The sequence below is a fragment of the Xiphophorus maculatus genome, chromosome 12, assembly GCF_002775205.1.
Source record: "Xiphophorus maculatus strain JP 163 A chromosome 12, X_maculatus-5.0-male, whole genome shotgun sequence".
NCBI lineage: Eukaryota > Metazoa > Chordata > Actinopteri > Cyprinodontiformes > Poeciliidae > Xiphophorus > Xiphophorus maculatus.
The window spans coordinates 11,302,081-11,318,404 of record NC_036454.1 but is presented as its reverse complement, the minus strand read 5'-3'; the positions used below and the strand labels follow the sequence as shown (position 1 = coordinate 11,318,404).

Genomic DNA, 16,324 nt, shown 5'->3' with positions numbered 1-16,324 from the left:
GCGGGGATTCATCCATGAACCAATCACTCACGTTGCACCGCAAGACAGCCTCATGGGAAATGTAGTATACAAACAGTTTTGGCTTTTGAAATGAAATATCCAATTTTTTTATAGTGTTTTGTGTTCTCAAATTACAAATTCGAAGCTAAATTAAAATCTATAAAGTAACTTTAGCCATTAAGATCATCAAGTCAGGTTTTACATGCATTAACACGGCCTAGAAATGCAAAATGTATGTCAGTTACCTTCAAATATTCGTTGTCATAGTAAACATTGAGTATCTATTTGCTGCTAAAGGTAAGGTGGTAAGATTGCGAACACTATTGAGGATTTATAATTTTAGTTTTTTGCTTATACTAATTTAATTTTTGTTGTTATTACGGTTTTTAAAAAGAACTAGTTTGTTGTTTCTGTGCAATAAAAAAACAGTTACCTTGGGGGGTAGAGTAGCTAAAAATTATCCTCAACTTCCTTCTTTAACCTATATTTGATCAAGTTAAAGTAAAAAGTACCCGTCCAAGAACTTACTCAAGTTAGAGTAAAAACGTATTTAATTAAAAGGCCACTGCCTAATCATAACATTTGACGTAGTATGAATGGTATAATCAGACTGACAAAAAAAATAGATATTTGAAAATCCGGGTATTTTAAAAACGAAATGCATGCCTATATTTACAAAATAATACATTAAAACAAGAGAAATACATTTCTAAGCATTTTTATATTAAAAGTAAAACATTGCAGTACATTAGATAAGTATGTTACACCGTACTTCAATGTATAACTTATGGTGTTTACAGTATATTCACTATCTCCAAATGGCTCAGCAGATAGAAAACAACATTAGAACAACAGAATATATGTACAAACACTATGTCACTTTAATAGAGGCTGCAGATGTGTGTCGTATGAATTTTTGGTTAAAATGTTTTGTTCTTCATTCCCTGAACGTAAGCAGAGTATTCAGAAAAGTAAGAGAGATGCTTCATAATATTAGAACTCAAGTAAAAATGAAAATATTGATGCAGTGGTAGTACTAAAAGTTTTCCTACAACGTTACTCAAGTAAAAGTAACGGAGTGAACATGATAAGTTACTAGTCACTTCTGTAATTTAGCCAAGCAGCACCCTGAATGAATAAAGAGGTAACATCAGTAGATCAGGCGATGCGTGTAATGCTGTGTCATTTTCTGCCACTGGGTGACAGCAACAAGCTACATACAGATGAGGTCACTGTTCTCTGACTAAATCTGGCTTTGATTAAACACGTTGCAGTGCCTTTCAGAAGTAGTCTGACCTATTGAACTTTTCCACATTTTTCCACATGACAATTGTGTTCTCAACCAGCTTTCCATGCTTAGAGAAAATCTTGTTTATTTGTTCTTTTCACGCTTGGTCAAGCTGAGTTTAATACAATTTGGAATAGAGTCGTAACATTACAAAATGTGGAAAAGTGATATGCTGTAAATACTTTACATATATACTGTATAGTATAAATATTTCTGCATGGCACTGTAGAAATTATGTTGATGTTTCTGTTATGTTAAATGTGGAGCAGCACCAGCAGTACCAACAGAGGGAAAACTTTCAAGCTTTTCAGTATTTGTATTATTTACTTATGTATTACTTATTTTAGAGATTTACATTATATTTTGGAAAAGTTATTGTAGGAGTCTACACAGATTCAATAAACTAAAATGGGACAACAACAAAAAAGCGATGTAGCGAATCAACAGAGGACTGCAGAATCATTGTGAGAAACGCCAGATGTAGAATACAGAACAAAAATAATCAAGCCAGAATAGAAACTAACCACTGAGTCATGAGACAGATACAGTCAACTAGTTCTTGTTTCATCAGTAGTTGAAACAAGATTTTTCATATGGTTGATTTATTTTTTTAAATATCGTCTTCATTAACAGTATGGTAATGATGCTTGTTTGTGTACAACGTTTTGGCCTTCAAATGAGTTAAAGTGCTTTTGTATTCCAGGTGAACTGATTAAACAGCAAAAAACACACCCGCCCCACACCATCGACACAGTTATACCAAAAGAGCAACTGGTAAAAATGGATGCAAAAAGTATGTGGATGCTCTGCAGCCTACAATAGGACATCCTAAAGAACTTAGAGATGTACACTTCACTTAAGATCAGAGAGAATATTTGTATATATTTAAGCCTATATACAAAATTTACACTTTAAGCGAATTGGAGAAAACCAAAATAAATGTAATGTTTTGCACCCGTTTCTAGTTTTAGATACCGTTGAGGGCAGATGATGCAAAGTAATTTAATCCTAAAAAAAACAAACTATTCAAACCAATGTTTTAAAGAAAGCAGCATTGAAATAATATTTGTCCTTGTGATTAACTCTTTTGACGACAGCTCTATCTCTGTACATTTTTCTGACAATCAGACAGACTGACCTGGACTTAAAAATCAGCAGCAGAAGTCCAGCAACATTGCAGAGGTGTTTGCATCTTTAAAGCAATATTATTTGATAATTCTGCTATAAAATATTCAGATCTGCTGAACACATTCATTCTGGTTCATAGAGCTGCAGGGAGATGCTGCTGATTGTGGTGCTTCTGTTCCACCGCATCGTTACAGCTGGGGCCTGTCTGCAGTGTGACCGCTCCATCAGCACCATGCATGAGGACTTCATCCTGTCTGCTCCCTCCGTGGAAGACCAAATTATTTTTCAAATGATTTCCGACCAAGCCTATGTGACATACAGGGAAACAAGTCAGAGTCGAAAGGGAGTCATTGGTGAGACTATAAACCCTGAACACTGTAAAATCTATTTAGTTCATCTTACCCCTCTAACGTATTTGTCATGCGTTGTGTTAGCTAATTTTTTTTTACTTGTGTGGACTGCTTGATACAAATTGAACCCTGCTAAGAATTACTAAATATCTACAGCAACTTATTGCTTACTCATTTTGTCAGGTTCACTTAAATTAAACAAGCCAATTTTGTAGAATGAGTCCTTGTCCTTCTTCTCTCTCACACACTTCTTGTTTTATTAAGGTTTTATTAGCTCTGGTGGCCTTTATTTGAGAGTGTTCAGACAGGAAGGTGGGTAATGAGAGAAGGGAAGACATGCGGCAAAGGTTATCACGCCTGGATTCGAACAGCCACAGCCGCTGCAGCACGCCTCTCTCCCACTTCACAGAATTATTACTTCGTAATTACCATCACTGTCGTTTGCAGGTGTCAGATTTACAGGAATACCAGAAACACAATACCAAGGTTCCAGCTTGGGACATTTACGTGTAGAAAAAAATGCTATTAATTGCACTAATGGCCCAAAAAAAAAAAGAAAAAGAAAACATTAAGAGTGGTGATATCCCTATTACGTCAACACACTGTGGTAGTCCTGTGTTTGACAAGCACAGACTGTTATTGTTGGAAACTACTGTTAGCATAGCGCTAACAGCGTAGCTTAAAATAAAATAATAAATTGAAACTTGTTCTGATGTGAATGCGCTCCTGTTCATGGAAACGCTGGGATTAGTCTTTCTTCATATGTCAGATGAGATACATTACTGGTCTCAGAAAAGAAAAGAAAAACTCAAGTAAAGCACTTGTACTTGGAGGCAGTATTGAGTCAAAATACTTTCCAACACAGGAAAAAAAAACAATTATCAAGTGGGAGAGACTTTTCAACCACAAATTCCAAGTATTTTTACTAAAAGTGAGTGTTGATAGCAATTTGTGATTGCTTGTTTCTTATTATTGTGATGTTCTAAAATATCATCACCAAGATTTTTGTTTTTTTGGTAACTGCTTAGATCCAACCACGTTGTACAGAGCCAAAACTGAGTACCAGAGTGAATTTCACCGCTTCTTGAATGCTCCTCGTATTGGTGAGATTTAAAGATAAATGAGAAGGAAACTGTTACTTAAAATTAGTGAGTAAGTTTCTGGAGTTTCTGGATGCAAAGTAAAGTGATGAGCTCAGATATTACTCATATCTTTGCATTAAATCTAACATCAGTTCATCCTGTCTCTGTTTTCAAAGAGCCTCTAAAATATGAAGCCATTCAGATCATGGAGAAAGGCAGGAAGATCTTAGAGAAACACTTGGAAGCTTTCATCCCTAAAGGTAATCAACTTGAATAGTAGCAAGTTCTGCCTGGTATGAAGCAAACCACTTTATTCAAGTCAGTACTCTGCATTAGTTATTAGCATTTGTCTGCTTCTTTTTCCTTCAGAACTTTGCCCCAACAAGTGTGGTAAGTTTGCTCTCTGATCCCGCCACCTGTGTTGCTTCGGCCTGTGCAAATCGTGTCGAGTTGGTGCATGCTAACTGAACACGTGTGCATGCATGTGTGGCTTACAGGGCTTCTCAATAGAAGAGTAATGGATTGTGTCTCTTGCAAGTACAAGACGTACATCTGTCCAGCTCTGTCAGACCAGCTGGACTGTGACGGTATACTTTAATTTTTTGTACCTCAGTATTTATATGTTGTTAGTGAGAGGGCTGAGGAATGGATGGGAGTCCTACCTATGAGGTAGGAGCGCATCATTCTTGCGAGTGCATTAAAACATGTCACGGGTGTGGGAATGTGTTCTTGAGCAAAATGCTGCTGCATGTCCATGTGCAGTGCTAATGAAGAAGATTACAGAGGTAATCCGGATGCAAATGAATAAAAAAGCTCCTGTTCTGCCCTCATCTCATTTTTTTCCAGTGCATCTGGTGCAGGCAGAGGAGGAAGGCCAAGCGGTATTGAACTGCTTCCTTCCATGGCATCGTTTCCTTCTGGGAAAACCAGAGTACCACTACTCCAGGGCTACTGGAGAGACAGACGCCAAAAAGGTCTCTCACAGACGAAACATGTTATTGCAAAAGGAAGCATGCATGGCATTTTAAATTTCATTTTAACATAACTTTTCATCACCCGAACCAAGTGAATGTTCTGGTTTTATCCCATATTTAGCTTTTTGAAACCACTTGTTTCCTGTTTGCTGAATCACTTCCAAATATGTATACACAGCTGACTGAAAAAGACTTCCAGCCCTTGGTGGTGACACAAGACGCGTCTATAGTCCTGAATCAGCTTCATTTGGATGAACAAGGAACATATCGCTGCTCTCTGCAAGATGAAAATGGAGCCGTCTACTATCGAGCCTCTTTCCTGCTCACAGGTGAAGTCAGGTTTTATTACATGGCAGACAGTCGATGCAATGCAGGGTATTTGCAGAAAGTGTATTATGCTGTAACACTGTGAGTGCACCCACGGTGAAGATGTGTCTTTAAAATGAATTAACTAGATTAAGGTCAAGTTGAATTCAAAATAATATGCAAGGAAACAGAACGATCAGCCACTGAATGAGAAACCAAGAAATAGGATTTAATCTGGGCAGCTTGATTACTGGAATGCTGGATAGGTGAGATATACAGGCAGCATGGGAGAGCAGGCAGATTAAACATGGAAAGAAGTTAATTGGTAGATGTACCGACACTTAGTGGACAATAGTAGAGATATAAGAGTACAGAAACTCCAACACTACAGATACAGATAGTGAGCTAAAAACTAACAAAGAAACAGAAAATCAGAAACTGAGATCAAAACAATGTAATTATCAAGCAGAAGTGGGTAGAGTAGCTAAAAACTGTACACAAGTAAGAGTAGCAACATATTTTTACCGAAGTAAAAATATGCTGAAGTAGTGTTGGCTAAAAATTAACTGTCCAATAAATTACTCAAGTAAGAGTAAAAAATCATTTGGTAAAAAGGTTACTAAAGTACTGAGTAAATTATCAAAACATCAGTCATTTAATATTTAAAAACTGCATCATTAAATGGATCAAAATATAAAGTTATGTGGAAATTTGGGTATTTTAAAGACCAAGATGAAAATAATTCATATGAATAATATAATTACAAAAAACAAAATGAGGAAAAATAAAATTTCTTCCAATATAAAATTGATCTAACTTTAAGAAAAATTTGTCTCTGGTAAAAAAAATGTTTTTGTTAAAACAAGCTTGTTCAGACAGTGAAGATACTCACAGTGGGTAGAGTATCCACTAGCAATACTTCAAAATAAAATTACTCAACTTAAAGTAAAAAGTACACTACAGTAAAAATACACCTAAAAGTTTGGGGGGGTTTCACAAAAGGTTACTCAAATAAATGGAACTACTGCCCAACTCTGCTAATGACTATGACTCTTAGCAGAATTAGAGTACATACCAAATACTAAAGTACAGAACAAAACTACAAAGGATCTTAAAACTACGTAATAAAAAATCCTTAAATTCATGTCCTGGTTAGATTTTTGCTTGTTTCCACTCATTTTTATCTTTTTTAAAAATGTTTTTTGGCTCATTCGGCTTATATTTCAGAGTGATTGGACAGAAAAATAGCTAAAGAGAGAAGGGGGAGACATGTAGCAAAGGTCATCATGCCGGGACTCCAACCACGTCGAGAACTAACGCCTCCATACGTGGGTTGTGCTCTACCACTGTGACACCACAGCAGCCTCATATTTATCTTTTTGGTTGGTTCTATTTAAGGTTGGAAAGCTTCCCTTACTCTTGCTACAGATGATCTCTCAGTCCGGGCAACTGGGCAACAAATCCAAAATGTTAATATTACTTCCAGTCAGAAGAACCAAAATAATTTAAACCTTTTGAGGTTTTGGGGTTAACTCTAGATGGAGTTAGAGGATGGTATGAGGGGCCGTTTAGGACAAAATTTACGTTTTGTCTCTCACACACTACCAAAAACTCTCGCATACTCCAAAAAAGTAGCCACGCACACTCCAAAAAATTACGTTTTGTCTCTCACACACTACCAAAAACTCTCGCATACTCCAAAAAAGTAGCCACGCACACTCCAAAAAATTACGTTTTGTCCCTCACACACTACCAAAAACTCACGCATACTCAAAAAATAGCCTCGCATACTCAAAAAATTACGTTTTGTCTCTCACACACTACCAAAAACTCTCGCATACTCAAAAAAATTACATTTTGTCTCTCACACACTACCAAAAACTCACGCATACTCAAAAAAATAGCCACGCACACTCAAAAATTACTCACGCACATTCAAAAAATACTCAAATTGCGTATACACACACTACTAAAATGTCACACACACACACACAAACGTTAACTTTCTCGCTCACATACACTACTATCAGCTCGCTCACATACACTGTACTAACAGCTCGCACATTCACAAACGTTAACTTTCTCGCTCACATACACTACTATCAGCTCGCTCACATACACAGAAACGTTAACTTTCTGGCTCACATACACTGCTAACAGCTCGCACACACACAGACGTTTATCTCTCACATACACAAGACTAAAGTTGAACACACACACAGTACTAAGACTCGTTTTATGTATGTGTGAGAGCGAAACTCTTTTTGAATGTGTGAGAGTTGTCACGGAAGAGGCGGGGCATAATTTTTGGATCAAACTGCGCATGCGTAGATCCTAAACTATAAGTTTCGATTGTTGACTCACTGTATGTTCTATTACTTAGTATATTTGTGCTTTTAAATATATATAGAACGTTTAACTTTCTTGTAGATTAAATGTGCTATAGAAATAAATGAATCTGATTGATTGATTAAAAAGAGCAAAATTGCTGTAGTACAATCTGTCCACTGGGTGCCAGTATTACAGGAATTATTAACCGGCGCCAACTAGTGCCGAGGAAGAAAGAGTTTGCTATACCGAACATGGCTAACTCTAATTCGAAACGAGAGAGAATTGGTCAGGCAGCTGCCATTTTAAACACCGCTCCGGAACGGAACAGAGATGAGAGTTCTGAATCTACTGTAGCACTGCGGGCAGTCGTTGAATCGTTTAATGCGCCTGTCAAAGTGCTGGTTGCCTCCGGAGAAGATAGAATGGTGTTTAAAATGGCAGCTGCCTGACCAATTCTCTCTCGTTTCGAATTAGAGTTAGCCATGTTCGGTATAGCAAACTCTTTCTTCCTCGGCACTAGTTGGCGCCGGTTAATAATTCCTGTAATACTGGCACCCAGTGGACAGATTGTACTACAGCAATTTTGCTCTTTTTAATCAATCAATCAGATTCATTTATTTCTATAGCACATTTAATCTACAAGAAAGTTAAACGTTCTATATATATTTAAAAGCACAAATATACTAAGTAATAGAACATACAGTGAGTCAACAATCGAAACTTATAGTTTAGGATCTACGCATGCGCAGTTTGATCCAAAAATTATGCCCCGCCTCTTCCGTGACAACTCTCACACATTCAAAAAGAGTTTCGCTCTCAGACATTCAAAAAGAGTCTGGCTCTCACACATTCATAAAAAGTTTCGCTCTCACACATACATAAAACGAGTCTTAGTACTGTGTGTGTGTTCAACTTTAGTCTTGTGTATGTGAGAGATAAACGTCTGTGTGTGTGCGAGCTGTTAGCAGTGTATGTGAGCGAGAAAGTTAACGTTTGTGTGTATGTGCGCGAGCTGGTAGTAGTGTATGTGAGCGAGCTGGTAGTAGTGTATGTGAGCGAGAAAGTTAACGTTTGTGAATGTGCGAGCTGGTAGTAGTGTATGTGAGCGAGCTGGTAGTAGTGTATGTGAGCGAGAAAGTTAACGTTTGTGTGTGTGTGTGACATTTTAGTAGTGTGTGTATACGCAATTTGAGTATTTTTTGAATGTGCGTGAGTAATTTTTGAGTATGCGTGGCTATTTTTTTGAGTATGCGTGAGTTTTTGGTAGTGTGTGAGAGACAAAACGTAATTTTTTGAGTATGCGAGGCTATTTTTTTGAGTATGCGTGAGTTTTTGGTAGTGTGTGAGGGACAAAACGTAATTTTTTGGAGTGTGCGAGGCTATTTTTTTGGAGTATGCGAGAGTTTTTGGTAGTGTGTGAGAGACAAAACGTAATTTTTTGGAGTGTGCGTGGCTACTTTTTTGGAGTATGCGAGAGTTTTTGGTAGTGTGTGAGAGACAAAACGTAATTCTTTGGAGTGTGCGTGGCTACTTTTTTTGAGTATGCGAGAGTTTTTGGTAGTGTGTGAGAGACAAAACGTAATTTTTTGGAGTGTGCGTGGCTACTTTTTTGGAGTATGCGAGACTTTTTGGTAGTGTGTGAGAGACAAAACGTAAATTTTGTCCTAAACGGCCCCTCATAGGATGGCGTCCTGATAACTCATTGTATTCTCCTGTGTTTTGTACTAACATGTATTGATGACCTATAAAAAGTGAGGTGTTTAGCGATGTGTCTGTTTAGTGACTTTAATCTGAAGAAAATGCTTGGTGTTAACAGTCCCTGGCCTGTAACACAGACACTGACTCATGTCTGTGTTCATTCTCCTCCTCCTTCACAGTCGAGCCTTTGCCTCTTCAGACCCTCCAACCCTTCGTCACTCTGCCCCCACTGGCTCATGGCGTCTACTCTCCTACAGAGAACCGGCTTGTGCCTCTCATTGTTGTGGTTACAACACTGAGTCTGGCAGCGAGCGTAGGCCTCATAGTTCTCCTGAGGTGAGAGTCCTGGGTGGATGAGTGGGCAGGGTTCCCAGGAAGGGTGTAGGTGAAAAGATATGATACCAAGCAACATGAATGACAGACTAAATCATGTAACGTGAAGTAGAGCCAGCTATGAGCTTAGATATTATTACTAAATCCTGATTTATTAGGCTGAGTGAACACAGCTGAACTGAGTCAGTCGACTTTTGTTATTTGAAAAACTATCTTTACTTCTTCCAGTAAGTTATATTAATATTAAAAACCACAAGCATGTTTTTCAAAAAAACATTTTTCCTTTAAAAGGACTTTCTCTGTTATCCTTTCTGTAGGATGATGATGAATCGGCAGAAAGAAGTCAAAGACTTGAGGATCAAAAAGAATGACAAACACGCAAAGGCCACAGCATGATGTATACAGTAATTACACTTTCACAGGACGGGAAAGGTTTCCTCACTTCCGTTTCTAGATTTTACGCCATGATCAAATAAATTTTCCAGCATGAAGTGTCAAGTCATGTCTAGAAATGATGTGAAAGTTCGTATAGGTCTTGGTGGTATGGAAAAAAGATAAGTCACTCGAGAGTTGTAGATCTTGCTTTTATTTGGATCAGGTGTAAGCTCATATGACAGAAAGTTGGCAGAGGAACAAAAGCAGAAATTGCTCAACACGGAGTTATTTCAGCTGCACTCAGACATTTACATTCACATATGATCTGCATAAATAACATACTAATTTGGTGATTTATTTTAAACTCTATTTTTGAAGATGGTATGAGTCTTCAACAAATAACTTCAGTTATTTTTAAAAACAAGAATTAGGTGAGTCAATTTGATTTTGTAGAGGACCTTCTTTAATCCACAAATTTTAAATACAGCGACCATCAACAAACTCCTGGCATATTCCAGGGGGAGGAAGGGTTATTATTGTTTTGTTTCCTGGCACCCTGGATCATATGCATATAAAACACATTTTCAAATAATTTAAGGTCAGTGATTTGAGGGACTATCCCAGAAAAATAATGTCCGTCTCTGTTACTGACTCCAAAACCACTTTTGATGTGCACTGTTGGGTTATTGTGCAATTAAAAAACCTTCTATGGTCAAGTTTCAACATGACCCAAACAGTGATCCATATGAAATTAGTCAGGAACAACTCAGAAACCAACAAAGCTAAAGTCTGTCATAAACTAAAAGATCTAAAGACACCAGTGTTAATGTCCAGAGCTAACAAAGTTTGACATTAAAATGCACTAAGAGTGACCAAAGCACAGTAGTGGCAGTATAGGACTTTGGGACTGTTTTGCATTAAATCACACTAATAGGATCTACCAGTTGTATTTCTGTAATGTTCAAAGTATATGTGAATAATAAAGATAACCTACAAATCTTACAATTTTACATTGAAGCTTACAAACGTAAGAACAAAATGCCATCTGTCAAGCCAGGTGTTGGAAGCGTCATGCTGTGGGTTTGGTAATGAAGACTGAATAACTTCTAAAATTCATTAACTTTGGTTTAAATCAATAATACAGTGTAGCTTTGACACAGTTGGATGTTCCAGAAGGACAAAAGCATTCAAACATATCAAAACTGCTTTAAGAATTGATAAAGCAGCCCAACATTAAGCTCCTGGAATAACTTTCAGTTCTACAGAAAACGTGTGGATTATGTATAAAAGCCAAATCCATCCAAGCAAATCATTCAAATTATACGAGTCCTTCTGTTTCCCCCAAAGGAGGAAATTCAGACAGATTTTTACCAGGAAACTGATGATGACTACACTGAAAACAGAAAACAGGTGATCAAATAATGCATTAACTGGTCACAAGTAATCAACTTAAGTTTATGCTGTGGTGGCGTAGGGGTAAAGCAAGACTCATGTACAGAGGCCTTAGTCCTCAACGAGGCCGTCACAGGTTTGAGTCGCGACCTGATGACCTTTGGGAATTCCCACTCTCAAATAAACATCAATAGTGTAAGGATTTGGTTTTCTCTGTCCATCCATCCATCTTCTTCCGCTTATCCGAGGTCGGGTCGTGGGGGTAGCAGCTTCAGAGGGGAGGCCCAGACTTCCCTCTCCCCGGCCACTTCTTCCAGCTCTACCGGGGGAATCCCAAGGCGTTCCCAGGCCAGCAGAGAGACATAGTCCCTCCAGTGTGTCCTGGGTCTTCCCCGGGGTCTCCTCCCGGTGGGACGTGCCCAGAACACCTCACCAGGGAGGCGTCCAGGAGGCATCCTGGCCAGATGCCCGAGCCACCTCAACTGGCTCCTCTCGATGTGAAGGAGCAGCGGCTCTACTCTGAGTCCCTCCCGGATGACTGAGCTTCTCACCCTATCTCTAAGGGAGAGCCCAGCCACCCTACGGAGAAAACCCATTTCGGCCGCTTGTATCCGTGATATCGTTCCTTCGGTCATGACCCAGAGCTCATGACCATAGATGAGGGTGGGAACGTAGATCGAGAGCTTCGCTTTTTGGCTCAGCTCTCTTCACCACAACGGACCGGTACAGCGCCCGTTTGACTGCAGACGCTGCGCCAATCTGCCTGTTGATCTCCGGCTCCCTTCTTCCCTCATTCGTGAACAAGATCCCGAGATACTTGAACTCCTCCACTTGGGGCAGGACATCCCCCCGGAGAAGGCACTCTACCCTTTTCCGGCTCAAGACAATGGCCTCGGATTTGGAGGCACTGATCCTCATCCCAGCCGCTTCACACTCGGCTGCGAACCGCTCCAGCGAGAGCTGCAGATCACGTCCTGATGAAGCCAACAGGACCACATCATCCGCAAAAAGCAGAGATGAGATCCTAAGGCCACCAAAACAGATCCCCTCAACACCTTGGCTGCGCCTAGAAATTCTGTCCATAAAAATAATGAACAGAATCGGTGACAAAGGGCAGCCCTGGTGGAGTCCAACTCTCACCGGAAACGAGCCCGACTTACTGCCGGCAATGTGGACCAGACTCCGACACCGGTCATACAGGTTTTCTCTGTGTTGATTTGAATTTTTCTGTGTTTATTTTGGGTTCCTGTGTCTTTTGAGTCTCCGTGTTGTCCTGTCTACTTGATTGTTCCCAGGTGTGTCTCGTTCCGTGATTACCCTCTGTGTATTTAATGCCACCTGTGTTTCTGTGTCTTTGTCGGGTCCTTGTCTTTCCAGTCTGTCTACTTTGTCTGTTGTCTTCAAGTCGAGTCCGGTTGCTACCAGTGTGAGTCGTTGCCTCTGCTCACCTGTGCTGTCTGGATTATTGAGACTTTCATCATTAAATCACCTTTTTTCACTTCAACCTGGGTCCTCTGCGTCAGCCTCACCACCTCTCACCACATTTCATGACAAATAGAGCAAATAAAACCTTAAATAAGTTTATCCAAGTACATTTATTAGATGGATTACATTACAAACTTGTAGTCCTAAAAAAAGAGACCCCTATCTTTTTAGGAGGAAATCATATCAATGTCTCCAAAATACTGATTTATATCTTACTGCACTGTTTATTAAAGTATGCCAAACCTAATCTGATTACATGTGACAAATTAACAATTTTTTTTATAAATTGGAGCTCAATTCTCTTATTTCAGTATACAAGTTTTGTGTCAAGCAGCAACTTGCAAAGGGTCATTTCAGCTGATATTACTAGGGCTTAATGTATTTATTTTAATGCGTAAGTATAATTTTGACCCTGTGTAGAAGAAAAACAACCCCATAAATTTCAAAATTGTTCACCCAATTGTTGTTTTTAAAATTCACTGAAGTTGCTGTTTGTGCCCGGAGTAAGTAGAAGTTAACTTTTTGACCGTAATTGCACCAGAGCGTATTACAATTCAGACCCCAGCTTGGACACCTCCTCTTCCTGCCCCAGCCAGATGAAGTGGAGCTGTGTGGCCACGTGGACATCTAAGAAGAGAATCAGGGATGAGGAAAATCTCCTGGATTAGTGTTTTTCAGATTAATAGCCCCAGCCACCCAAATAATCCTAGATAATCCCCCTGGTGGGGGAAAGGAGATAAAAACCAAGCAGCAGATGTTGTCGTCAGGAGTTCTGTTGATGTTTGTTTACTTATGCGTTCATTCAGAGAAAAAAAAAAAATCAGCAAATGTGACTGTGAATATTAAGTCTTTCATGATTTCCAATCATGACCGTTAACTGATTCAGAGGAAGTGTCTCTTCTGATCTTGACTGTGTTTACAAGGCAACAGTGCTTCATATTTTGTATGCTACTGAGTTAATTTGCTTCCTGATGTCAGTGTCAAGTCACGCTTCCTGCAAAAACAGTCATTACCAACGACAAATTTAAACCAGTCTTTCAGCATTATGTAAAGGGGGAGATAATGAAATATCAAGAACTGAAAATGAAATTAACTGATGTTAGATGAGTAACCAGCACCAGGAAATCACCTGTGAAATCACAAATGGTGCTGAGAAGTTTTCGGAAAATTTCTGTCAGGGGCTTGAATATGTGTAGGTAGTTTGGGTTATGAGCTATGACAACAGAGGTTGTGACAATACAATGTGAGGGTGTGTGGAGGCTGAGGTTTGCATTGATGGTGGCAGGATGTGTGTCTGCTGCTGCTGCTGCTGCTTCCGTTGGGGCTTGCTGACATGGGGGAGAGGAGTGAAAAAAAGAAAACACTCTTAAAGACACCCACACACAAAGGTTCTCGCGTCACAACCTTCCAGCCAAGCAGTCTTCAACATCTCACCAGTCTTACGCTATTGTGTTTAAACCCACTGTGCATGCTGAGGCTACTGTAAGTGCACTCTCAGCTGCTCTCCTGACAGCCATGATGAAGTGTGTAGTAAAGTGTGCTTGAGTGTGTATACTGCAGTGGATTGAAAGTGCTGCCTCAGCAGGGAGACGGGATGACAAAGTGGTCGCGCTACCGGAGGAGAAACAGGCAGCGGCGGGGGAAAGGGAAGTGGGAGCATGAAGAAAGTTGGAGTCAGAGGTTTGAGTGGGAGAGAATCATGTGGGAAGGCAGAGTAATTTCAGTGTGGGCTATGAGGAAACGAGGACAAAGATGTGAGATTACACCCTATCATATGAGCAATACGACAGTAAACATACAGACACCGTACTGATAGTTATGGAAAGACATCTGCATGACTAGTTCTCTAAAATAGAACTTCTGGCATTTAACTTCCTTGTTATCCTTGTTTTACTGAAACAGTTGTATTTTTACAGAACCAATTTATTTCAAGGGTAATCTCGGACACTGCACAAGCAAGCAAACTGCTCCAGCTATAAGCAGTCTAATCAAAACAACTCATTCCATTGAATTCCCGTAAATTCACATTGAAATACACCTAAATAGTGATAATCAAATGATTATACAATTATTCTACACAAATTTGAAAAATACTTGATTATAAATTTTCAATTCAATTCATATTTTGCTGCTTTTACTACGCCATTTTTCTTTAAATACTTGCCTGCTTGTATTGTTGTATCTGGTTTTCAGTTTTTACCTGTTTTAACCCAAAATATTTATAAATCTGAAGTTTGTCAGTGTCCATCATCATGTTGTAAAACTACAAAAAGATGTTAACAATTAATACTAATGGTTTTTATGCCCACTTCTAATTTTGTCTACTCTAATTACCCTTTGAAAAAAAAAAAAAACTTTTCAACAAAGATCAAACATGGCATTCACCAATAATGAGTGTGAACTGCACCATCCTCTTTAAAGATAAAAAATGTAGTGTTGAGTTTATTAGATATTGATATTTTATTTATTAACAACTTGTTTTTGTTTGTTTTTTTGTTTTGTTCATTTATTTTGGGTCATAAATATTCATTATTTCACATTTGTTGCCAACCAAGCACGATAAGGCTGCTAATTTCTTTACTAAACATTGCAAACCTCTTAACATCCATATTTGTATATTTAAAATTTCACCCTCAGAGCACCTGCAAAACAAAATACGTAACAGTTTTAGTCTGTTTGATTAAAATATTTTCTATTTATTGCATCGTGAATTGGCAAAAGTGAACATATTTAGATCATGAAAGCAGCATATTGATCCCACTGAGAAATATTGTGTCATTGTAACATATCTTCCTCTTTCCCATGACGTCCATCATTAAATAAAAATAAATTACCTATATCTATTGCTGAATAAGGCATTGTTTTATTTAGACTTCCCTACACGAAAGGCTTCAATGAAGGTCCTGTTTTAGTACACTTCTGTGAAACCATTTTATGACCTTTGTGATAATAAATGTTTTTACAGATTTCTTTTACTTTAATACTAAAAACACTCAAGATAAAACTGTTAGCTAAGTGGCTTGCATTTCTTAGTCATTTATATTTTTTTATAATAAATGTTGCATTATGCAGTAAAATGCCCCAGTAGTCTTGGTAAACGTTTTGTATTAGACACAAAGTCTATAACGGCATACTTTGAATGTAACATTTCCCCTTTCCCAAAAGTGAATTCATAATAGAAAACAAACAGGGATGAACGAGGAAAAGTGTAACATCTGCTTGTGACAGACATGGAGAGAGAAACAGGGCAGATTTGCTGTGGCTTAGAGCTCCGGGGGATTAATTTGACCCAAATGATAGCACACAGCCTTCAGCGTTTCCTCTGAAGGCTGCAGTTCCTAGCTTTCAACTCGCAGCATCACGTCACTCAACACAAAAACACCGTATAACCCCAAACGACCACGTGCGCAGTAGGAAAGTTGAGCTTTACGTCAGTGTCCATATGAGGACTGTCGGACAAACCATATTTGGCTTTTCCGCCTGTGACGTTGCTGCCTGTGCGGAAAACGGGGCGGAGCCCACGCGACCCCGCCCCTCTCGCGGCTGTTATCAATGAACAACTGAAACTATGAAACTGAAGAC

The 16,324-nt window shown here is 38.9% G+C and overlaps 1 protein-coding gene across 1 annotated transcript; it reads left to right on the top strand.

Moving 5' to 3' along the window:
• The first annotated feature begins 230 nt into the window (after window positions 1-230).
• On the top strand, window positions 231-9,967 carry izumo1 (izumo sperm-egg fusion 1). The gene is made up of 11 exons (XM_023342981.1): window positions 231-297; window positions 1,992-2,062; window positions 2,556-2,769; window positions 3,795-3,869; window positions 4,025-4,108; window positions 4,218-4,238; window positions 4,346-4,435; window positions 4,695-4,822; window positions 5,001-5,151; window positions 9,337-9,493; window positions 9,808-9,967. The coding sequence occupies exons 1-11, from the start codon at window positions 231-233 to the stop codon at window positions 9,884-9,886; spliced, it is 1,137 nt and encodes a 378-aa protein (XP_023198749.1). The 3' UTR covers window positions 9,887-9,967.
• The last annotated feature ends 6,357 nt before the right edge of the window (window positions 9,968-16,324 follow it).